The 24086-nt window shown below is 36.1% G+C and overlaps 1 protein-coding gene across 1 annotated transcript in view; it reads left to right on the top strand.

Annotated features, from left to right (window-relative positions):
• Positions 1 to 24086, top strand: part of USP8 (ubiquitin specific peptidase 8) — a 76222-nt gene that overhangs the window by 22526 nt on the left and 29610 nt on the right. The window contains exons 3-10 of the mRNA XM_023255371.2: positions 1368 to 1512; positions 7792 to 7877; positions 9147 to 9306; positions 11553 to 11595; positions 13446 to 13590; positions 18852 to 19014; positions 22484 to 22628; positions 22915 to 23138. Coding sequence (XP_023111139.1) covers positions 1368 to 1512; positions 7792 to 7877; positions 9147 to 9306; positions 11553 to 11595; positions 13446 to 13590; positions 18852 to 19014; positions 22484 to 22628; positions 22915 to 23138 — 1111 coding nt within the window. The remainder of the gene's footprint in view (positions 1 to 1367; positions 1513 to 7791; positions 7878 to 9146; positions 9307 to 11552; positions 11596 to 13445; positions 13591 to 18851; positions 19015 to 22483; positions 22629 to 22914; positions 23139 to 24086) is intronic.

The raw sequence follows: 24086 nt of genomic DNA, 5'->3' as shown, positions 1-24086 counted from the left end.
GAAATCTTTATCTAATCCTAAAATAGATCAGTTTCATTCTGACAGTGTCTAGGTTAGCTCTGGGACCACCCTGGTCCCATAGGAAGTGATATGTCAGAAGGACTCCCTAAGTATAGAACCACAAACTCATGTTCTTGCTATGTCACAGCACTATTCTAAAAAATGCTAGAATCCTTTTAGGATTTTTGGTTGTTTCACTGGACTCACAGCAGCACTGCAGCCATCTCACCTTGATCTGCTACATATAAGCCCGTGAAATGTACATGCCTCAGAGTGAAAGTTTAAAGAAAACCCAAGCACTGTTGCACCTACTCCTAAGCTCTTCTAGGGAATCTCCTTTCTAGCTTTGGTTTGATTTACTTCTGTCCTAGGACTGTGATGCCATGCTAGGCAGGGCATACACACTGACTAAACTGGTCCTTGTATAGGACTGTCTTTGGTCCTAAATATCACTTTGGTCCTGTTCCTTTGTGTGGTGTTCTTGGCCTGACCAATTTCATCATTAATCCATGTTTGCAGTTGTGGAGCAGTTTGAAAAATATAGAAAAACAAGAAGCACTGCTTTGCATAAATAAGTTGCCAATAAAGAGCATTATATATAAGCATTGACACTATAATTGGATTGCCAGAACTTTAGTCCTAAGTGATTGCATTTCTCTTGCAGAAATGCCTATTTTATTAATTTGCTTTCTAAAGACTGTTAACCAGGCAAATGGCCTTATAATGAAGGCGACAGAATCTTTAAATATTTTACTGAAGTGGAATTTTAAAATGCCTTATTTTTAGATTTTAAATCTCTTTTCCACGAGGACCAGTGAATAAGAGTGCAGTTCAGCCATTTTGTAGAAAACTTTAACCGGCTGAAAAGATTGAATCACGTCCCCTTCCCTGTCCCTTTTTTTTTTTTTTTGGATTTTTAGGTGGGGAAATTTTTACAACATAGTTAGAAAGGGATGAAGAAAACTGAAAAGTATTTTAACATTAAAGTAATAAAGATTTTGCCTTTCTTCAGTAAAAATGGTATGGAGTTTTTTTCTTTAATCAGAGTATGACTATTACATGGCTGCCCAAGGAACACTTGCCTCAGGATTATCTATTAGCAGATCTTTTAAAACTAGGCTTAATGCATTTTGAATAGCTTGATGGAATATAAACAACTGTTAGGAAACAGAAGTATTTATTTGTAGGCTAGGGGAATTTTCAGGTTGTATCCTAACATATATCTAACTTTGTACCAGTTATGAAGTAATGCAATCTACATTATGAAATTCATGTTATCAAAATACTCTGTAGACCTTAAACATGACTCGCCCTGCCCCCTGCCAACGTGTCAAGTGTTTTAATTATTTTTTTTTCTCTAATTGAAGTTATGTACAGAGTGCCCTGAAGATCTTCAAGACAGCAGAAGAAAGCAGATTAGATCGTGATGAGGAAAGGGCCTATGTACTATATATGAAATATGTGACTGTTTATAATCTTATCAAAAAAAGGCCTGATTTCAAGCAACAGCAGGTACCTTTTATTTCTGCATTCTTATTTGCTAAGTTATTTTTACGCAGCAGAGCTATCGATTTCTTCTAAGAGTTTTAACTAATACTGAAATTTAGATCACATTATTCAGCAGCATGTTCAAACTCCTTTGCAGATAGAAAAAGCAGATTTAGTTTGATTATTTGCAAAGTTATATGTGTATAAATGTGGATACACTCACACTATATACACATACCTAATTTGTCTTGGATTAATACAAGTTTTTTTTAATGTTCTATTTTTGAGAGAGAGAATGCATGCACACATGTGCAAGTCAGCAGGGGAGGGGCAGAGAGAGAGGGAGACACAGAATCTGAAACAGGCTCCAGGCTCTGAGCTGTCAGCACAGAGCCCTATGTGGGGTTCAAACTGACCATGAGATCATGACCTGAGCTGAAGTCATATGCTTAACCCACTGAACCACCCAGGCGCCTGGATTAATACAAGTTTATAGCAGCATACAGACACATAATCAGTTTTCCTCTCCACTAAATGATCGCCAAGTCAAGTGGAAGGATTCAGTTTACTCATGCATTAAATAAGAAAATTGTGGTGTGCCTGGGTGGCTCAGTGGATTAAGCGTCCCACTTTGGCTCAGGTCATGATTTGCAGTTCATGAGTTTGAGCCCCGCATCAGGCTCTGTGCTGACAGCTCAGAACCTGGAGCCTGCTTCAGATTCTGGGCCTCCCTCCCTTTTTGCCCCTCCCCCACTCAAGCTCTGTCTCTCTGTCTTTCTCAAAAATAAATAAACATTAAAATAAAAATGTGACTTTAGCTGTACTTTCTCAGGGTTCAAAGTTTAGTCACTTATTTTGTGTGTGTGTGTTTTGTTGTTTTTTAACTTTTTTATTTGAGTGTAGTTGACCCACAATGTTAGATTAGTTTCAGTGTACAGCATAGTAATTCGGCAACTATGTGTTATGCTGTATTCACCACAAGTGTAGCTACCATCTCTCACCATACAGAACTATTGCAGTATCATTGACTACATTCTCTATGCTGTGCCTTTTATTCCCATAACTTACCCATTCCATAACTGGAAGCCTGTCTCCCATTCTCCTTCACCCATTTTCCCTATCTCCCCACCCCCCTTCCCTCTGGCAACCATCAGTTCTCTGTGTTTACAGGTATGATTCTACTTTTTGTTTGTTTATTCATTTGTACTTTTTTAGATTCCACATTTGTCTTTCTCAATCTGTTTCATTTAGTATAATACCCTCTAGGTCCATCCATGTTGTCATACGTTACACAGTCATCCTTTTTACAGCTGTGTAATACTCCAGTGTGTGTGTACACATACCTACACATCACATCTTCCTGTTTCATTCAACAAGTGATTAGTCAGTCCCTTGTTTTTATGTGACAGCTTTTTATATTTGAATGACATTGTAGTCATGTTAGGGTTCAGTTAATACTGATTACTTCCATTTTTATTTTTTACTATCAATGTTATTATTATTACTTTTTCTTTTAATCCTTTGAGCAGGTACCTTTCTTCCACTTTGCTGAAGCCATGGGGAGTTAGGGAAGGAGGGTAGGAGAGGTGTAAATGATTAAAAAGAATTAATGACTAGGATAAATGTTGCTAGAGAAAATGGTTGCGTTTCAGTTGCACCAGAAATAGGCAAAAGAAGAACATAGACACTAATGAAATTGGAGGAATATTGTTTTGGTGGTTCTACCTTTACTTAGTAATAATCTTGCTGCCAGACAATAGTAGTCAAATACTGCTTATAGGTTTCTTACCTGGTGGAGAAGCCATTCTTGAATTAGTGTTGAGATTTTATTTTGTTCACTGGTGGTAGAATTGGCTTGCCTTATTTAAATTGACTTACAGAAGTACAAAAAAAAAAAAAAGAATTCTCATATTCTTTGAAATAACTTTTTTTCCAGAGTAGTGTCACCAGTATAATTTCTTTTGGTTAAGTGGGTTAAGGGATGACTTTAACGTTTGATTTAATAGTAATAGGGGTACCTGGCTGGCTAAGTCGGTAGAGCATGAGACTCCTGTTCTCAGGATTGTGAGTTAGAGCCCTACATTGGGTGTAGAAATTTATAAATAAATACACTTAAAAAAATTGTGGTAAATCATTGCTGGTATTTCTTCTCACCAGCAAAGTCATGTTAATAATAGTTACAGGGATTTAGATGTAGCCTTGGAAAGGCGGCCCCTTGCATTTGGAGATGAATCCTCCTGTCCACAGATGGCTAGATTGGTCCTGCCTTAGAACATTCTTGGGCATGTCTGTCTGCAGGTAAGGTTTGGCCTTCCCCAATTCAAACATGTTTCTGCATGTTCTTTGATGGTTTTTACGGTATCTATTAAAGTGGAATCACTTTATTTTATGTTTTAATTTTTTTTAATGGTTATTTTGAGAGAGAGAGCGCGAGCAGGTTAGGGGCAGAGAGAGAGAGGGAGACACAGAATCTGAAGCAGGCTCCAGGCTCTGAGCTGTCAGCATAGAGCCCAACGCGGGACTCGAACTCATGAACCATGAAATCATGACCTGAGCTGAAGTCAGACACTCAACCAACTGAGCCACCCAGGTACCCCAAAAATGGAATTGCTTTAAAAAGAAGTGTAGAAGTGTTTATTAGTAAATACTTTGAAAGAGTTGCAGCTTTGGATAACTTGGTAGTTTTGGTGTCTGCCATTTTGTCTGTTGTAGGAGGGCCAGGTTTTTATGTTTACTTTTTACTGTATTTTTCTTTTTTTAAAAAAAATTTTTTTTAATGTATATTTTTGAGAGAAAGAGAGCACGAGCAGGGTAGGGGCAGAGAGAGAGAGGGAGACACAGAATCTGAAGCAGGCTCCAGGCTCTGAGCTGTCAGCACAGAGCCCAACGTGGGGCCCAATCCCACAAGCCGTGAGATCATGATCTGTGCCAAAGTCAGACGTTTAACCGACTGAGCCACCCAGGTGCCTCGCTGTATTTTTCTAAGTTAGTAGTTACTTTTGTCCTTTGAGAAGATTGGTAGTGTTTTTGCTGCTACTACTTTTTAACTTGAGAAGGTTAGGAGTGCAGTTTAATCGATAAATTTTTTCCATTTCCACAGAGTATCTATTGCATTTCCAAAGGGAGTAGTTGAAAGTGGCAGGAGTTGTTCAGCTTAGGAAGTTCCCTGCAAAGGCTCAGGTAACCCTGGCTGTTATCTTATATACTGCAGTTGTTCATTTGCTCTGTCCAGGGTACACATCTGCTTCTGCCTTAGAACTGTTTTTCGTTTTATTTTATTTAGCCCAGCATCTCCAGTGCACGCCAAGTATGTGAAAAGTCAAATTTACTAACTAGATGGAGCGCATGGGTGGCTCAGTCAGTTGAGTGTCCAGCTTTGGCTCAGGTCATGATCACATGGTTCGAGTGCAAGCCCCGCATCGGGCTCTGTGCTGAGAGCTCAGAGCCTAGAGCCTGCTTCAGATTCTGTGTCTCCTTGTCTTTCTGCCCCACCCCCACTCGCACTGTCTCACTCGTGTGCTCGCTCTCTCTCTCTCTCTCTCTCTAAAACATTAAAAAGATTTTTTTTTAATTTGTTAGCTAGATATTTTCCGGGTTTTACCCTTTAAATCAGGTTGTGACAGAATGTAGTGTCACCAGTCTTCTTCAGAAACTTATATCTTTCACTCTTGTACATGAGGGAATATTTCAGATTTAGATAAGACATTAACTTCACAAGCTCACTAGCAGAAGACCTATTTCTTACTCGTTGAAAACAGTTTATGAAGAATGTTTTCAGGGTTATCTGAAAAGGGGGTGGAAGACTAATGATACTGAAAATATTAGTGTAGCAAAGTCTAGATAAAATCAGAATTAAATTTTTAAGTCTGTATGGCATTATTGTTGATTATTCCTAAATATTATAGGCAAACTTTTTTGTTTGGGATATCATGAGATTTGTTTGATTTTTTAATTTTTTTTATTTTTTTATTTTTTTGAGAGAGAGAACATGAAGCAGGACAGGAGCAGAGAGAGGGAAAGCAAATATTAAGCACTTCACACTCTCAGCACAGAGTCTGATGTAGGGCTCGATCCCATGTCCCTGGGATCATGACCTGAGCCAAAATCAAGAACCGACTGAGCCACCAGGCACCCCAAGTTGTTTGAATTTGCATGTTCAGGAGTAAGAAAGTTTTCCTTGGGTTAACCTGAGAAGCAAACATTTTTAGTTGTGTAAGAATTGGATGTTATTTTTTTATTTTGCCAATTGTCAATATTGAAAACTTGAAAATATTCATACTTTCTTTAACTGTGATCCTTTAAGAGCACGGAAAGAGAGAATTATTGACAAGAAACCTTACTAATATTAGGGAAGGGTCTTCTGGAAATTTGTAACAGGTATGCCTAAACACAATGTTTTCAGCATTTAAACAGTGTTAGGCTGGGCTTACGCTGGCTTTTTAATAAATTCATGTCAAAAAATTAATACAACAAGTCATGGTATTTTTTGTTTTTGTGTTTTATTTTTATGAGAGAAACCTTACAGTAATGACTAAATTTTGTTTTCTGTTAAGAGAATATTGCATCTAAAGTCTGGACATTGTGGCACTGAAGTAATTACAAGTTTCCACTGTAATTTTCAGTTGATACAGTATTGAAAAAAACTAAACTTTTATTGAAATTATATAGGGAAGGATCCTTTTAATTTATTTAGTCTTTATTTAGAAGAATAAGCCTAACTGAAACATTACCTACTTATTTATTTATTTTAAGTAATCTCTACACCCAACATGGGGCTCAGATTCATAACCCTGCCCCTGAGAAGAGTCTCATGCTCTATCAACTGAGCCAGCTAGGTACCCCCAAACATGATCTTCTTTTAGGCTAGATAGATATATGATAGCTATAGGTTTTAAGTTTGTTTATTTTTGAGAGAGAGAGAGAGAAAATGGGAGAGGGGCAGGGACAGAGGATCCCAAGCAGGCTCCACACTGTCTGCATAGAGCCCTCCACAGGGCTTGACTCATGAATGGCGAGATGGGTGAGGTCGTGACCTGAGGCAAAATCAAGAGTCAGAAGCTTAAGCAAGAGAGCTTAAGTTTGATGCTTAACTGATTGAGCCACCCAGGCACTCCCTTGGATCTTTTTACGTTTTATTACTATATCATTTGTGATGAACTGTGCTACTAGGCTCTATTTGCACAGTCACGTTGACAGGTTGTGGCTAATTAGATCCAAAAATCAGTTAGCTGAGTCTCACTATGCTATTGTCATGTCAAACCATCCTTGATTTGAAGATATCTCTGACTGCAGGATTCAGTGAGTGACTTCTTAGAGAAGTGATCTTGTAGCAGGATTCTCACACAGAGAGTTGTGACACCGAGGCTTTTCTGTTTAGGAAGCAGCTTTATTCATGCCGGCAATGGCTCATTTGAGATCATACCCGAAGAACTGAGCCCTGAACGTCATGTGGCATAGTTTTTTTATATATTTTTTATTTCTTTGTCTTCCATATATGGTAACACACAAACATGTAGTCTGATTAAGTGGTCTTGTGTTACAAGGTTGTGAGGGATGTCATGTATGCTTATAGCCAGGTTGCCTTGAGGGCTTTTTTTCCTTTATATTCCTTAGGGAGGACACACTACTACAATTTTTCTTAACTTTATTATGCTTGTTAGTAAATTATGTGCCAAACAAGTTGTGTGTGTGTGTGTGTGTGTGTGTGTGTGTGTGTGTTTAAAGAAGAGTGTATTATTAATGATTTATTTCTACCATTTGATTTTCATTCAAGGTTTCCTTGGATGTGAAACTTGTTTTATATCAAATGTTTGACTCCACTTGAGAGGTGGGTCACTATTATAAAATAAAGGTGGAAGCCCCAAAACATCTCAGTATAAAACAAGTAAAACAAAATAAATCCCATGTCAATATACAATTTACTTCTTCTCAGACTAGAGAAAAAAAACTAACATATTTACAAAAGGAAATATATATTTTGCTCCTGAAAGCTTTGCTTTTTGGCACTTATTCATAAATAGTAAGAATAGTATTTATACTTCTTAAAGGTGTCTCCCAAATAAATAAAATTATTACCTATTAGTTTTTTTTTAGCATACTATTGATATGAAGAGATACTTTGGAATATTTAGAAAATAAGTTGTGTTTATGTAGGTTAAAAGTTTAAAAAAAATACTTCATTCAATCATAATGTTTTCATCCAACCTTTCTTTTACATAGCACCATGATTTTAACGTTTTTAGCATTAGTGCTGTGTACAATGGCCAGTACTAAAATTATGGGATGGTTTTCTTATAATTTTAGGACTACTTTCATTCAATACTTGGACTTGCAAACATCAAAAAAGCTATTGAAGAAGCCGAAAGACTCTCTGAAAGCCTTAAACTCAGGTACAAACATTATTATAAAATCTTTAAAAGAACATATATTTAGAAGATAAAAATAATATTTAGAACTTGTCTGACCATGCATATGAATCCCAGTTCCTAGCAATAAATCTTACGTTAACTGGAACACCAAAATGAGAATCTTTTGCCATATTAATGCCTTTATTGTGTTCATGTGTTACCATTCATATTTTTTACTGAAAATCTAAAAATATGTAGAATGATAGATTCTTAAGGTAAGCATTGGTAGAGTAGATGGGAGCTCAGGTCCAATTTTTTCTAACTCTCTGGCAGGATTCTTGAGAAAAATATAATTCCTCATATTCCCCAGGTTATAATGTGCTACTGGACATTGGTCTTAGGGAAATGAAGTATTTGTGGTTAGTTTTGAACTGCATAGTTTGCAAAAATTATGTATGTTTAAAAACAAATCTAATTCTAATATTTGTCATGAGTGCCTTATCAGACTTAGAAAGTAATTAGAAATTAATGACCATAATGAAATAAAAGAGGAACGATTTTTCTTAATGATTTTTCACACTTGGATCAATTAACTAGTCTAATTATATACATCATAGTCTTTACTTACAAATTATTTTTTTGAATTAATGTATTCCCTTCATCCTTCCCAGAAATTACTAATCTTGGAGCTGGAATATGTTAAGATGGTTGATAAAAGTTGGAATCACTATTCTCTTCCTCCTTTAGCCAGTTAATGAACTAAGTAGAGTAGAATTTCTCCTAATCTTTGAGTTACCCCTATTGACTGTTTCTCTTGGATTTACTAAGTTTTTCCCTACTTGTACTGTTATCAACAGTAATATTCTTTATTCTTTTATCTTTTGGGCATTAGGGCCATTTTCTCACTTATTTATTGTCTTTTTTATATTTTGAAGTACTTTATAAGTAAGTGAGTCTTTAGAGTTAATTTTAGGATTTTAAGTACTTTGTAAAAGAAATTGCAGCAGATGTGAAATTCAGTGGAAAGGTTGAAATTAGTGTAAGGAAAGAACAAAAAACATTAAACAACTTTAACTTGAGATCATAGTGTTTCTTTTCAGGATATTTGGCAATTTGAAATAAGTCTACAGAGGGCAAATTTATGATTTGTGGTTTGTAACAGAACACTGGCAGAATCAAATTTCAGTTGGAGGGAGAAAGTATGCTGGCATAAAATATCCTAAGGTAGGGTACCAATTTTATGGAACTGGAAGTCCTTTACTTTTCATGATCATGCCAATAAAAGACACCTTGACTTGTTTTCTCAACTAGATATGAAGAAGCTGAGGTTCGAAAAAAACTTGAAGAAAAGGACAGACAGGAGGAGCAGCTGCAGAAACAGAAAAGGCAAGAAGCAGGAAGAGAGGATGGTGGTACATCAAATAAAAGTTCCTTGGAAAATGTAATGGATTCCAGAGACAAAACCCAAAAGGTATTTCAAATTTATTCTGTGATGTTAAAAAAGACTGGTTCCTTTTTTTCAGATGATTTGCTTAAGGTGAGTTGAGATACAACAATGTACTTTGAGACAACAAGGGTAAAATTTAATGTGTTTTTTATTAGAAATTGAGTTAAATATTCTAGCTTCATTTGATCCCAGGTTTCTCTTGGAGCTTCCATAGAACTGTGTTCTGTGCATTAATTAGTTTTTTTGCAGTCACTGTTAACTTGATTACAGTAGTAGAAAGAGCATTAAAGCTGTGATTTAGTATATCTGAGTTCCAGTCCCATGTCAGGTCTTGCTTAACCGTTCTGGGACTTAATTTCCTTACTGCCAAGTGAAGATCTTGAAATAGATGATTTTTAAGGTTTCTTCTTTCTAATAAATGTAATTTGCATTGAAAAGGATTTGGTGTACTAATTTGGTGCCTAACCTTTTATCTATTTCTAGGGTCTCATACTCTTCCCTTTGCTTTTTCTTCCTTTCTGCCCATTTCCCTTTCCTCTTCTGTTTCATTTTATTCAGCAGCTCCTTGAAATCTAGCTACATCATTTGTTTGCCAAGAACCATCAGTGACTCAGTCTGTACCTGCCAGCTACCACTGTCTACTATATCTCCTTCCTTCACCTTCTGAGGAACAATTCTTCCTAAAATATAATTTCTTTTTTTGGGGGGGGGCTCAACCGACATTTATTGAGGAGTTACTATATTCTAGTCACCATACATTATCTATAGTTAATTCTTAGAAAAAAAATTTTTTTAGATTATTATTTAATTTATATCCAAGTTAATTAGCATATAGTGCAACAATGATTTCAGGAGTGCACTCCTTAATGCCCCTTACACATTTAGCCCCTCCCCCCCCAGCAACCCTCTGTTCTCCATATTTAAAAGTCTCTTATGTTTTGTCCCCCTCCCTGTTTTTATGTTATTTTTCTTCCCTTCCCTTATGTTCATCTGTTTTGTATCTAAATTCCTTATATGAGTGAAGTCATATGATATTTGTCTTTCTCTAATTTCTCATAGCATAATACCCTCTAGTTCCGTCCACGTAGTTGCAGATGGCAACATTTCATTCTTTTTGATTGCTCCATTGTATACATATACAACACATCTTCTTTATCCATTTGTCTGTCGATGGACATTTGGGCTCTTTCCATACTTTGGCTATTGTTGATAGTGCTGCTATAAACATTGGAGTGCATGTATCCCTTTGAAACAGCATACCTGTATCCCTTGGATAAATACCTAGTAGTGCAATTGCCAGGTTGTAAGGTAGTTCTATTTTTAGTTTTTTGAGGAACCTCTATACTGTTTTCCAGAGTAGCTGCACCAGTTTGCATTCCCACCAGCAGTGCAAAAGAGATCCTCTCTCTCCACATCCTCCCCAACATCCATTGTTGCCTGAGTTGTGAATGTTAGCCATTCTGACAGGTGTGAGGTGGTATCTCACTGTGGTTTTGATTTGTATTTCCGTGATGATGAGTGGTGTTGAACATTTTTTCATGTGTCAGTTGGCCATCTGGTTGTCTTCTTTGGAGACGTGTCTGTTCATGTCTTTTGCCCATTTCTTCACTAGATTATTTGTTTGGGTGTTGAGTTTGATAAGATCTTTATAGATTTTGGATACTAACCCTTTATCTGATATGTCGTTTGCAAATATCTTCTCCCCTAAAATACAATTTCTTAAACTGTGTTGAAATTCAGGGAAGGATTTCTGCTTTACTTTTTCTTAAGCATTTTGTAGCTTTCAGCTATTATTTGTGTGTGAATCATCATTGATTTCATTAAGAAATAGATGTTGACGGTGCGCCTGGGTGGCGCAGTCGGTTAAGCGTCCGACTTCAGCCAGGTCACGATCTCGCGGTCCGTGAGTTCGAGCCCCGCGTCAGGCTCTGGGCTGATGGCTCAAAGCCTGGAGCCTGTTTCCGATTCTGTGTCTCCCTCTCTGTCTGCCCCTCCCCCGTTCATGCTCTGTCTCTCTCTGTCCCAAAAATAAATAAACGTTGGAAAAAAAAAAATGATTCTGATGTGCTGCTGGTTATTTTAGCTGTTATCTATTGCCAGATAACGTGGGGAAGCCATTATTGTTCATCTGTATTTTAATAAAATGCCAGTACTCCACATGCTTCATTTTCCAGGCTTTCAGTTTCAATGATGTAATAGAGTTGAACTTTATGTTTCTATGAAAATTTTTACTTCTATTAAAGTTGAAACTTTTTTTTCCTGTGAAATAGATAAATGGTGAAAAGAGTGACAAAAATGAGACCACAGAGAAAGGTAAGTGTGACAGAAAGAGGGAGTCCTTTTAGGTTATTATTGAGATCTTCTTTTAATCAAAATAAGCTTCAGATTTTACACAATGAGATCTTAACGTTGTGTCTAGTTTGTATGTAAGCTTTATCATTTTTCTTAGCCTATGCAATTATATTGAAAATGTGTTTATATTCCGTATATATCATGGGGAATATTTATGGTAATATGTAATTAAAAACATCAAAACCATAGTTTATACTTTTCATTCTTTTTTTTCAAGATGTAGTTTAGCATAGCAGTTAAGAGCATGGACTCTCTGAAGTCAGACTACCTGGATTTTGCTGGCCCCTTCTGAATTTCCATGTGATCTTGAGCATGTTATTTAATCTCTACCTTAATTTCCCCATCTGTAAAGTGAGGATAATATTAATACCGATTTTATAGATTTACTGTGAGGATTGAATGAGTTAATATATTTGAAACTCTTAGTAACGTGATATGAGGATTTGTGTATTAGCTATTATGACTTATGGTTCTAGTTTGTAGACCTAATTTTTTAAAATCTTCACTCCCCTCAAAAATATCTACACCAGTAATTTGGATATTATCCATAGGTGGTGTTGATGTTCCAATTACACGTATGTGACCTATACAACAGGACTCAGACAGTTGCCTAAGTTTTCCTTTCTCAGAAAAGATTTAATTATTAATTGTATGTAACACTAAAATAAATTTTCTATTTAAAGTATTATCATACAACAATTTAAAAAATAAGATACCTTCCTAAAAGATGTTATTAATTCATTCCAAGATTTGTTTTTATCTGTGTTTTTTGTATCTCATTCTGCTTAGGTGTTATTTCCCTAAGTGGTTTGTTCCCAACTTGTTTAGACGATTTTGTTGTCAAAATGATCTTGATGGTTAGAGAAGTAGGGTGGTTATTTTCAGCTGGGTATTTTAGCTTAGGAGATCATGTGACTACGTTCTTCTCACATCTCACTGCCAAAATAGTTCTTTACGTTTTTAAGCTCCCTTGTAGCAGCTTTTTATCTTTTTAATATTTATTTATTTACTTTTAAAGTTTTTATTATTGAAGTATAGTTGACTTTGTTGTGCTTTTTAATCTTTCATTTCAGATGGTAGAAGCTGTAAGAGGAAAATAGCAACATAACAAATATTTATTTTGGTTAAATATTAAAGGGCTAGAGAATAAACATTTTAGGCTTGGGGGGTCACTGAGGTTCGTGCTGTCACAGCAGGAAAGCAGCAGCCATTGACAATATGTAAACACGTTTGTACAGCTGTGTTCCATTAAAAACAGGTGGCCATAGCTTGTCAACCCTTGATGCAGAACACAAAAAACAAGCCTTTGACTTGTTACTCTAGGAATACTTGAAAATCTAAATGTTTTTTAAATAGTCCCCATAAGACCTCATCAGAGACTTTTTAAAAAGAATTTAGAAACTGTCAAGAATTTTTGAACCATGGATGTTTTTTTCTGGTTGACATTTTTCAAATGATTTAATTATTAAATAGAGAATAAGAAAATCTTCATGAGATACATATATTAATTTCCTTTATTTTGTACCAGCGACAGTCAGCACCTTATGTAGTTGTAACCTCAACAGCTAGCTTTGGTATTTAAGCCTTCGGAAACGGAACATTGAACTAGTTTCTTGATGAATGTCAAAAACACAAATTATATTTAATGTTAGTTTAAAAAGTAGTAAGTAGTGTGATGGGATAGCAGGTATATGACACCTAGTGTACTTCACTCTTCTAGAAGAAGCAATTATTGTCCTGTGTTTAGTGATAAGAAAGCACGTGGAACTAGGTGTTTTTTTGTTGCTTATATTGTCTCTCTTGATTCCAAGGGGCAATCACAGCGAAGGAGCTATACACAATGATGATGGATGAAAACATCAGCTTGATTATAATGGATGCTCGAAGAATGCAGGATTATCAAGATTCCCATATTTCAAATTCTCTCAGTGTTCCTGAAGAAGCCATCAGTCCAGGGTGGGTCATTGTGTATTTAGGTAAAATGGTTAACTGTAGACAGTAGTAAATGTTACTACTTACCCTCCAGGCTAAATATGATAAAGTAGGCTTTCTTCTCCGGTTACTCCGTAATGTTACACTTTACTCTTTCTCTGAAGGGTGGTATAAAGAACATTTTGGTTTGGGTGTTTTCTCCTATTTGTGACATTTGTAGTCTTATTGGAAAAGAAGTGAAGCTGCCTTTGTGTGCCCTTTCTCCCAAGGTTTTTTTTTGACTAATTTTTCCTTTTTTTATTTATGAGCTTGTGAAGTATATGCACCAAATTGACTAAAATCATGAACTGATTGAATTGTTTTTTTATTTAGGAATACCCCATAGTGGGGCACCTGGTTGGCTCAGTTGGTTAAGCATCCAGGTCTTCATTTTGGCTCAGGTCATGATCTCACAATTCATGGGATCGAGCCCCATGTCAGGTTCTGCACTGTTAGCTTGGAGCTTGCTTGAGATTCTCTCCTCTCTCTCTGCCCCTCCCCAGCTCATGCTCACTCTCACTCTCTCAAAAACAAATGAATAAAATTTTAAAAATTAAAAAAAATAAAAAAGAAATATCCATCCTGTTATCTGTAGTAAAAGAGTACATAAATACTTTTTTTGGGGAAAAAAAAACAGTATTGCCAACTGATTAAGTAAATGGATAGACTCCAAAGTCAGACTATATTCAGATCGAAATTGTTTCTTCTCAGATACATTACTTCTAGCCAGTGACCTAACCTCTCTAAGCCCATATCCATCTATAAAATAGGAATAGTAATATTACCTACCTCAGGTTTTGAGAAGCTTAAGTGAAATTTTATATACACAAACTTACCACAGTGGCTGGCACTAGTAAGGAGTCATTAAAATTTTTTTTTCTTTTTTGATAAGGATGTTAATCTATAAAATAATGTAAAGTTACTTGCATGAATATATTATGTATTAAAAACTATCATCATAATGACAGAGCTAAACCTCCATATCCAGGGCTATTTTTAGTATTTCAAGTGTTAAATAAATTATATAACCTCTCTGGGTCTTAGTTTATGGGATTGGATTAAAATCTATGGCCCATTTTGGGGCGCCTGGGTGGCGCAGTCGGTTAAGCGTCCGACTTCAGCCAGGTCACGATCTCGCGGCCCGTGAGTTTGAGCCCCGCATCAGGCTCTGGGCTGATGGCTCGGAGCCTGGAGCCTGTATCCGATTCTATGTCTCCCTCTCTCTCTGCCCCTCCCCCGTTCATGCTCTGTCTCTCTCTGTCCCAAAAAGAAAAAAAGAAAAAAAAAAAAAAAGAAAAGACATAACTTTTTAAATTAAGTAGTAAAAAAAAAAGGGGGGGGGCGCCTGGGTGGCTCAGTCAGTTAAGTGTACGACTTCAGCACAGGTCATGATCTTGTTGTCCGTGTGTTTGAGCCCTGCTTCAGGCTCAGAGCCTGGAGCCCACTTCAGATTCTGTGTCTCCCTCTCTCTCTGCCCCTCTCCCGCTTACATACGATCACACTCTCTTTCAAAAATAAATAAACATTAAAAAAATTTAAAAATAAGTAAATAAATTAGGCAGTAAAATTTGCATAGTTTTTGGCACATTTTTTGATGCTTGATAAAGTTTGACCTGAAGAATAGGGTGCTTTGTAAATAATGCTGTTGAAAAGTGACACTAGAGTACTTAGTCTAATCAAGTGGGTGTCACTGTATTCCTAGGATTTGAATAGACAAAATTGTATTAATCTTTGGATGGTCTAATCTGTACTAACAGAAAGCCTGGGTTTTTATTGAGTTTAAGTGTTTCCCAAAATGTGAGAAATTTGACTACTATGAAACTCATGATGAGTTTAGGTTGAAGATTAAAGAGTGATGAACTGCATGCCAAGAAAATTATTCCCCTTTAACTTTTGTTTCAGTCTTTCTGAAGTCATTAAAAGAAGTCTGTTTGGTGCTAGCATTCCTTTTTAATATTTGCTTATCTTTCTCACCAGAGAGTAGGCCTTAGAGCTTTCTGGAGTCAACAGTATCTACAACTAGGTGATGGTGATTACTGTATTCTTTATTTTTGATTTTTTTTTAAACATTTTAATACCATATAGCATACATACAAAAGCACTCCTGTCCTAAGTATTTGGCTCAGTGAATTTTCAAAAGAAACACACCCATTTAGTACACCCATTTATCTGACCAGAAATAGAATATTACTATCATTCCAGAATCCCTTCATATGCCCTCTGTTAGTTACTACCCATATCCCCACCCACCAAAGGGAACCACCAGCTTCTAACAGAATAGATTTATTTTTGGGGCGCCTGGGTGGCTGAGTCAGTTAAGCATCTGACTTTGGTTCAGGTCATGATCTCATGGTCCATGAGTTCAAGCCCTGTGTCAGGCTCTGTGCTGACAGCTTGGAGCCTGGAGCCTGCTTTGGATTCTGTGTCTCCTCTCTCTCTGCCCCTTCCCTTCTTGTGCTCTGTCTTTCTCTGTCTCTCTCAAAAATAAATAAACATTAAAAATTAAAAAAAAAAAAGGATAGATTTATTTTTGTCTGTTTTTGTATTTTATATAAAAGGAAATATTGGGGCGCCTGGGTGGCGCAGTTGGTTAAGCATCCGACTTCAGCCAGGTCACGATCTCGCGGTCCGTGAGTTCGAGCCCCGCGTCAGGCTCTGGGCTGATGGCTCAGAGCCTGGAGCCTGTTTCCGATTCTGTGTCTCCCTCTCTCTCTGCCCCTCCCCCGTACATGCTCTGTCTCTCTCTGTCCCAAAAATAAATAAACGTTAAAAAAAAAAAAAAAATTTAAAAAAAATAAAAAATAAAAAATAAAAGGAAATATATAATCTATAGTTTCTTATATATCTGGCTGCTTGTACTCCATATTATTGGTGTAGTTATGGTTCATTCTGTTGTGTGAATAAAGCATAATTTTACTGATGTATGTATTTTACTGATTATCATTTATTCATTAGATATGCTGTTTCCATGTATATGGGACTGTACATTTTCCTGTTAAATTTAAGTAAAGGATCACTTTCAATTAAGTAATTAAATTAATAATTAAGTTTATTAAATAATAGACAAGGTAGGGCAAAATTGCAGCAATTTGTAAAGATGTTACATGAAAGACTGAGTTTGGGAAATACTAGTGATAAAATTATTTCCTAAAGTGTTTTTTATAGAGTACTAATCTTGAGTTTTTAGACTAAAAGGCAAATATATCCCTAGAGTCAGGGATAGTCCTTAATATCACATTTCAGGGGTGCCTGGGTGGCTCATTTAGTTAAATGTTTACCTCTTGATTTCAGCTCAGGTCATGATCTCACGATTCGTGAGTTCAAGCCCCAAATCAGGCTCTGTGCTGACAGTGCAGGACCTGCTTGGGATTCTCTCTCTCATGCTTTCTCTCTGCCCCTCCTCTGCTTGAACACTGTCTCTCTCAAAAATAAATAAGTAAACATTAACAGTAAAAAGAAATCATATTTCAATTTTTTTCATTCTTATCACTATATATCAGGTGAGAATATTAGGAGACAGTATTTTATATTTCTTCTCTTTTCCTTTATTTCCTACAAGATATAGTAGCCAGCATTATTATATAGGAGCAAGTTTTTTTTTTTTCTTTTAAATAATCTAAACCATTTCTTTTACTTATGAATAAAAGTGTACCAGTCCTGCCCAGCTTGCCAGTATTATCAGTTAAATATTAAAATGCTTCGTGCTTTGCCAGGAATAATATGGAGTTTCTTACCTGATGGAACAAATTTGTATTATTTATTCAGTCATTCAGCACTCATATACTGAGCACTAGTTTTCTGTGGGCTGGATTGCTATGGTTCTAAGTACTGGGGCTTGCCTATTGAACAAAAATTTTGCTTCATGGAGCTTATATTTTTTTTTTCAACGTTTATTTATTTTTGAGACAGAGAGAGACAGAGCATGAATGAGGGAGGGGCAGAGAGAGAGGGAGACACAGAATCGGAAACAGGCTCCAGGCTCTGAGCCATCAGCCCAGAGCCTGACGCGGGGCTCGAACTCACGGACCGCGAGATCGTGACCTGGCTGAAGTCGGACGCTTAACCAACTGCGCCACCCAGGCGCCCCAACATGGAGCTTATATTTTAACAGGGAGGTGGGATAGCAAAACAGACAATAAACCTTAAAATATATGTCTGCTATTTAATAAGTGCAATGGAGATGGGTGTATCAAGTGTGTACATTGGGCTAGGTATTAAAATTTTAATCCAGGAAGGCTTCATGGAGAAGTTATTACTGAGCAGATTTTGAGAGGGTAAAGGAAATGAGTGATGGCAGTTATCTGAAGGAAAAGGATTCCAGATAGAAAGGCACAGAGGCAGAGACCCTTAGGCAGGAGTATACCTGAATAAGCAGGAACTACAAGGAGGCAGTGGCTGGTGTCGAGTGGAATAAATAGGCAAGTAGTTAGTGATGAGAAGTTGATGTAATAGATTTGGGGGAGAGGGGCTGTGCTGCAGGCCCACTCTAAGGACTTTAGGTAACTTTTAAATTAACTTGTATGTGAGCAAAAGATATGAATAGCATGCTTTAATGTACAGTTGATATTTTTCACAGTTGATGATTTAAAAGGCAGCACAGCAGAACAGCTAAGAGCATGGACGTGAACAAGACTGCCTGAGTTTGAAATTTGGCTTCACTTGGCATCTGTAACCTTCGATAGGTCAATTAATATTTTTGTGCCCCAGTTTCTCCATTTATAAAATGGGGTTAGTAATGCCTACTTCATAGGATTTGTTGTGAGGATTCAGTTGAGATTCTATGAAAATAAAGCATTTAGGAAAGTATCTGGCACATAGTAAATGCTCTATGTGTTTGTTAAATAAGCATTTTGGTATTTGGTTAGCAATTATCTACATAGGTATAAGAGAACTGAAGTGTAAATAATGTTACCCAAGTGATCCCCCAGTTATTTATATTTAGCTGAGAGAGGTGTTCAGATGACTTCTTTGTTTGCAGTTTTGGCTTCCTTTTTTGTGAGGGGTTACAGTTGATTCCATTTCTTTTAGTTTCTAATAATTACTAAAACATATTCCAGTGTTATGCAAAGGTGAAGTTATTAAACATTTTAGGATTATTTATTATCCAGACATACAATTTGACTTTAGAAAGAAATGTTGCTGAAAATTTACTGTGGTACAGACTAAAAGAAAACTCAGTGTCTTATATTAGTATATTAAGACTTCTTGTCTACCTTTGCCCCAATACAAATGTTAATACATTTCAGAGTCACTGCTAGTTGGATTGAAGCAAAACTCCCAGATGATTCTAAAGACACATGGAAGAAGAGGGGGAATGTGGAATATGTGGTACTTCTTGACTGGTTTAGTTCAACAAAAGATTTACAACTTGGAACAACTCTACGGAGTCTGAAAGATGCACTTTTCAAGGTTAGCAAGTTTCCTTGTTAGTTCACTGTAATTGTAAACCTTCTTTGGTTGTTAGAAAGGTATACTGACTAGCTGTTTATCTTAAGGATAAGAAGATTCAGCAGCTTTGGTTGGAGATTTTTTTTAAATGCAGATTTAAAAGACTAGTTTTGAATCATCAAATAATAATAAACTGATAATATAACATAAGATTAGAATTTCCAGGAACATAAACTGTCTAAAAAAAGCGTTATTTTTTTAAGAATTAGACTATGACAGAGAGGGAGAAAGGCAAACCATCAGAGACTCTTAAATACAGAGAACAAACTGAGGGTGGAATGGGGGAGGCGGGGAATAGGTGATGGGCATTGAGGAGGGCCCTTGTTGGGATGAGCTCTGGATGTTGTATGTAAGTAATGAACTACAGGAATCTACCCCAAAAACCAAGAGCACACTTTACACACTGTGTTAGTCAATTTGACAATAAATTATATTAAAAATAAATAAAAAAAGAATTAGACTACGAAACATAGAAGCAAAGGAAGAAGTCACTAAGGAGAAAAAGCTTTTAGATTTGACTTGACAAAAATAAATTTGTGGAAAAATACCATGATTAGATTGCAGAAGACAAATAGAATATTTGCAATAAATAGGGCAGTACAGTTGGCCTTTGAAAACAGTGTTTAGAGGTACCAACACCCTGCCACAATTTTTGACTTATCCCAAATTTTACTAATACTGTTGACCAAAAGCCTTACTTATAACATAAACAGTCAATTAGCAAAGTATTTTTATATGTATTATATACTGTATTCTTACAATAAAGTAAGCTAGAAAAAAGCAAATGTTATAAATTATATAAAATTATATAAAATAATGAAAAAATTACTGAAATCATAATTCAATCATAATTAAAATCACAGTTACTGAACTGTATGTATATTTATTGGAAAAAGGCCCCATATAGGTGGGTAAGCAGCACCAGGATAAGAATGGTGGCAGCAGTGGGCCTGGCCCTGGAATGGTAGGGTTCCACAGCCTGGTAACCTCTACTGAGCGATGGCAGCCACTGGGTAGGCCTGTAGGTGGCGACAGCACCCTTGAATCACAGTATAGCTGCCTAGAGGTGTACCACCAGCCTGTGGCCATTGGCAACCACAGCCTCATGTGGATGTTCTGGCCTCCAGGAGCCACCATGGGGAGGAGCATTCTGCCCTTGGCCAGGGAGGGTCCTAGGCCCAAGGAGGACCAGGGCAGGGAGGAGGGAATACGAAGAATGCTGGACTTCCTGGGCAGCACCGACCTGCACTCTGGGGGGTGTGTCTCCACTTCAGCCTCACCTCCTGTCCACCAGTCCAGGGCTTTCAGCCTGACCACTCTGCTGGCACACAAGGACCTGAAGCTGTGTCCAGTTTGGGGCTTCTGGGAGCTGCTGACAGCTGGTGACAGCCTCAACAGGTTGCCCAGGTACTCATTTGGGCAACAGGCACAACCTCTGCACTAGTCGCTTTCAATTTGGTCCCATCGGTAGGCAGTTGTAAATGCCTGTGGCTTTTGCCATCAACTCAAAGGGGAGAAAAAAGTGTGTAAGTGGACTTGGCACGGTTCAAACCCATGTTGTTCAACAGTCAACTATAGAACACCTAAAATATGAAGGAACTTTTGCAAATAAAAAAATTGTTTAAGATAAAATAGTAAAATAAGTAGTGGACATAGGCATGAACAGAAGAGGAAATACAAGAGACAAACATAAAAACAATCATCTTTACTAGTAGAAATGCAGTTAAAAAAGTGAATGCCATTTTCTGATCAAATTAGCAAAGAAAAAATAATCAGTATAATTTGTTAAATTATTAAACTGATAGTACTAAATGAATGCTGGTAAGAATCAAACTTAATCTGCTCTTAGGAAGGTCAGTTGATGGAACATTACCCTTCAGGAGGCCAATCTTAAAAGCCTTAAAACAATTCATGCTTTAAAATAGGGAATCTAGAAATATACCCAAGTACAGATCGATACATGAAACTGCCAGTATTCAACTAGTTTTGATGTACAATACTGGCACTTTCATAAAGTTCAGCCTAAGATATATGTAGGTTTAGTGTATGAGAAAGATGATTTAACAAGTCAGTGTGGGGAAAAATGGATAAAAATGAATGGTTTGGAGACAGCTGGCTAGCCAGTAGGTAAAAAGAAAGGGGACCCCTACCTTACTTCTTAGATCACATCATATTCCAGATGGGTCAATGATATAAATATGTTGATTGAAATAGTGAAGTAGTACTAGGAAAAAGCATTTGTAGGTCTTGTAAACAAAGACACCATGAAGGAAGATCAATGTATTTGACTGTTTTAATTCCATAAATAAAGTAAAAATCAATCAGGAAAATAATTGTAACATATATGACAAAGAGCTGTTTTTCTTAATATTCAAAGTACATTCACTATGTACTAAGAAAATAGCAAATTCTACTGAAAAATGGGCAAAGGATGAGATTATTTAAGTCATAGAATATTATAAACATTTAATATTAATAAACATTAAAAGATGTGCAGCTTCACTGATAAAAGCTAATTAAAACATGATTCCATTTTCTATCCACCAGTTTGGTAAAAATTATAAAGATTTATGATAGGCTTTCTCATAAACTGTTGTTAAGTATATAAATTGGTATCATCTTTTTGAAGGGCAATTTGGCAGCATCTACCAAACTTTTAATCCAGCAGTTCTAGTTCTAGTAAATTACCCTGCAGAAATATATATAGATATATATTTTTAATGATCATTTAAAGATTAGGAATGTATACTAAAAGCCTTAAAATGTTCATGTGCCTTGGCTCAGCCACTCCACTTCTGGGGATTTTTCCCTAATGGAGTTGATTGGGTATGTGTGTATATCAGGATCTTCAGTATTTATCTCAGCATTTTTATAACGGGAAAGATAACCATAAGTGTTCCATTGGTTGATTCAGTTTTGGGGTGTGTGTATGTGTGTATAAAATAGAATATTATCTGGTCATTACAAGTGGTGGTGATAGGACCCTTAGTAAAAGATGTTCATGTAAGAGAAAAGCAGCAGCATAAAAGTTTCACTGTTTCATAAAAATAAAATTTAAAGTATGTATCTACATAGAAAATGGTAAGAATAAATCCTACAATGTCAAAGTTGTATCTCTGGGTGCTCAAATGATGGATGATTTTTAAATACATGAACATACTTTCACAATTTTCTTCCAAGATCATGTATTACTTGTGTGGTTTTAAAAACCTGATCTATCCATGTGTTTCATTTAATGCTGAATTTTGAATTCTCTCATTTTTTATCATTTAGATGAATCTTCAAGAGCAATTTTAAAATTCAATTTTTTGTGTTGTTTTTTTTTTTTACTGTGAAGAGACTGCTGCCATATTGAAAATACTATTGCCTAATCTTGAAAATATTATGCTAAGTGAAAGAAAAATAAAAATACTGTTTCCTTATTTCCTAGTGGGAAAGCAAAACTGTCCTGCGCAATGAGCCTTTGGTTTTAGAAGGAGGCTATGACAACTGGCTACTTTGTTATCCCCAGTATACAACAAATGCTAAAGTCACTCCACCCCCACGAGGCAAGAATGAAGAGGTGTCTATCTCATGTATGTATGTGAAAATTTTTGTTTAAAATTGCTTTGGTAAAATAAACTTTATGTTCTTACGGTAGTGTTCTTGGTTGTGTGTTTAGTTATCCTACTGGATAGCAGTTTGTTTTCAGGCGTAAAAAATATAAGATGTCCACATCCTAGAAGTTAATGTTTAATTCTTTAAGATTGTTGTGGTTGTCACTTCATTTACTTTATCACATAGTAACATGCATGAGATATGTAACTACTATTTATGGGGTTTGCTGTTCTTTCATACCTATTATTCTTTTGGGAATTTTAGTGGATTTTACTTATCCTTCACTGGAAGAATCAATTCCTTCTAAACCTACTGCCCAGATGCCACTTCCTTCTGTAGAAATAAATGAAAATACAGAATTTTTAAATGATCAAGATGAGAGAATGGCACCACTGAACATATCAACTCCAATTGAGTCAATTGCTGCTTCTAAATCTGATGTTTTACCCATAATTCAGCCAGTGCCTGTTGTAAAGAATGTTCCACAGGTATGTGTTTGATTTCTTTTAACTGTATTGTTTCTCTTTTTTAATATTATGTTAAATACACAGTATACGAATGAAGTTTTATTTATAAGCTTTTATATTTTAGGAAGAAAAATACCAGTGAGAAGAATTTATATGTTTTGGTGTCTTTTGGCTGTAAGGATTTTGCATTATAATTCAGTCCTGTTACCACAGCAGTGATAAAATAGATAATTCAAAAGATTTCAAAGCCAGGTAGCAGTGTGTTTACTGTAGGAAGTACCAGTAAAAGATTGTATTATGACAGAAAACGTGAAGATTTTCAGGGTTTTCTTGTACTGTAATTTAATCCATAGTATTTTCCCAAATAGTTTGGCTTAAAGATGATAACGTGATGTCAATATATTGGTTTCAAAATAATACTGTAGTTCCATTTCCTTAGAATTTGACCTGTAAATAACATGCATAGTTTTTGTTGTTATTTCCTTTGTTATTATTATAGGTGCCATACAATATTCTATTAGTTTTAGATGTACAACACAGTGATTAGACCTTTATATACCTTATGAAATGATCACCATAAGTCTAGATTCCATCTGTGAACCGTTCAGAGTTATTACGATATTATAGAAAATGTAGTCTATGCTGTACTTTTCATTCTTGTGACTTATTTATTTCTTAACTGTAAGTTTGTGCCTCTTAATCTCCATCACCTATTTCACCCATTCTTCCCAAACACCTCCCCTCTGGCAACCATAAGTTTGTTCTATTTATTTATGAGACTTTTTCTGTTTTGCTTTGTTTGCCTTGCTTTTTAGATTACACATATATATAAGTGAAATCATAAAGCACTTGTCTTTGTCTGACTTATTTCACTCAGCATAATATACCCTCTCGGTCCATCCTTGTCACAAATGGCAAGATTTCATCCTTTTTCATGGCTGAGTATTACATTACTATATAGATAGCACA

This window comes from Felis catus, chromosome B3 (assembly GCF_018350175.1).
Source record: "Felis catus isolate Fca126 chromosome B3, F.catus_Fca126_mat1.0, whole genome shotgun sequence".
Lineage (NCBI taxonomy): Eukaryota > Metazoa > Chordata > Mammalia > Carnivora > Felidae > Felis > Felis catus.
The sequence above is the reverse complement of the archived record's forward strand: the minus strand, read 5'-3'. Positions and strand labels throughout refer to the sequence as shown.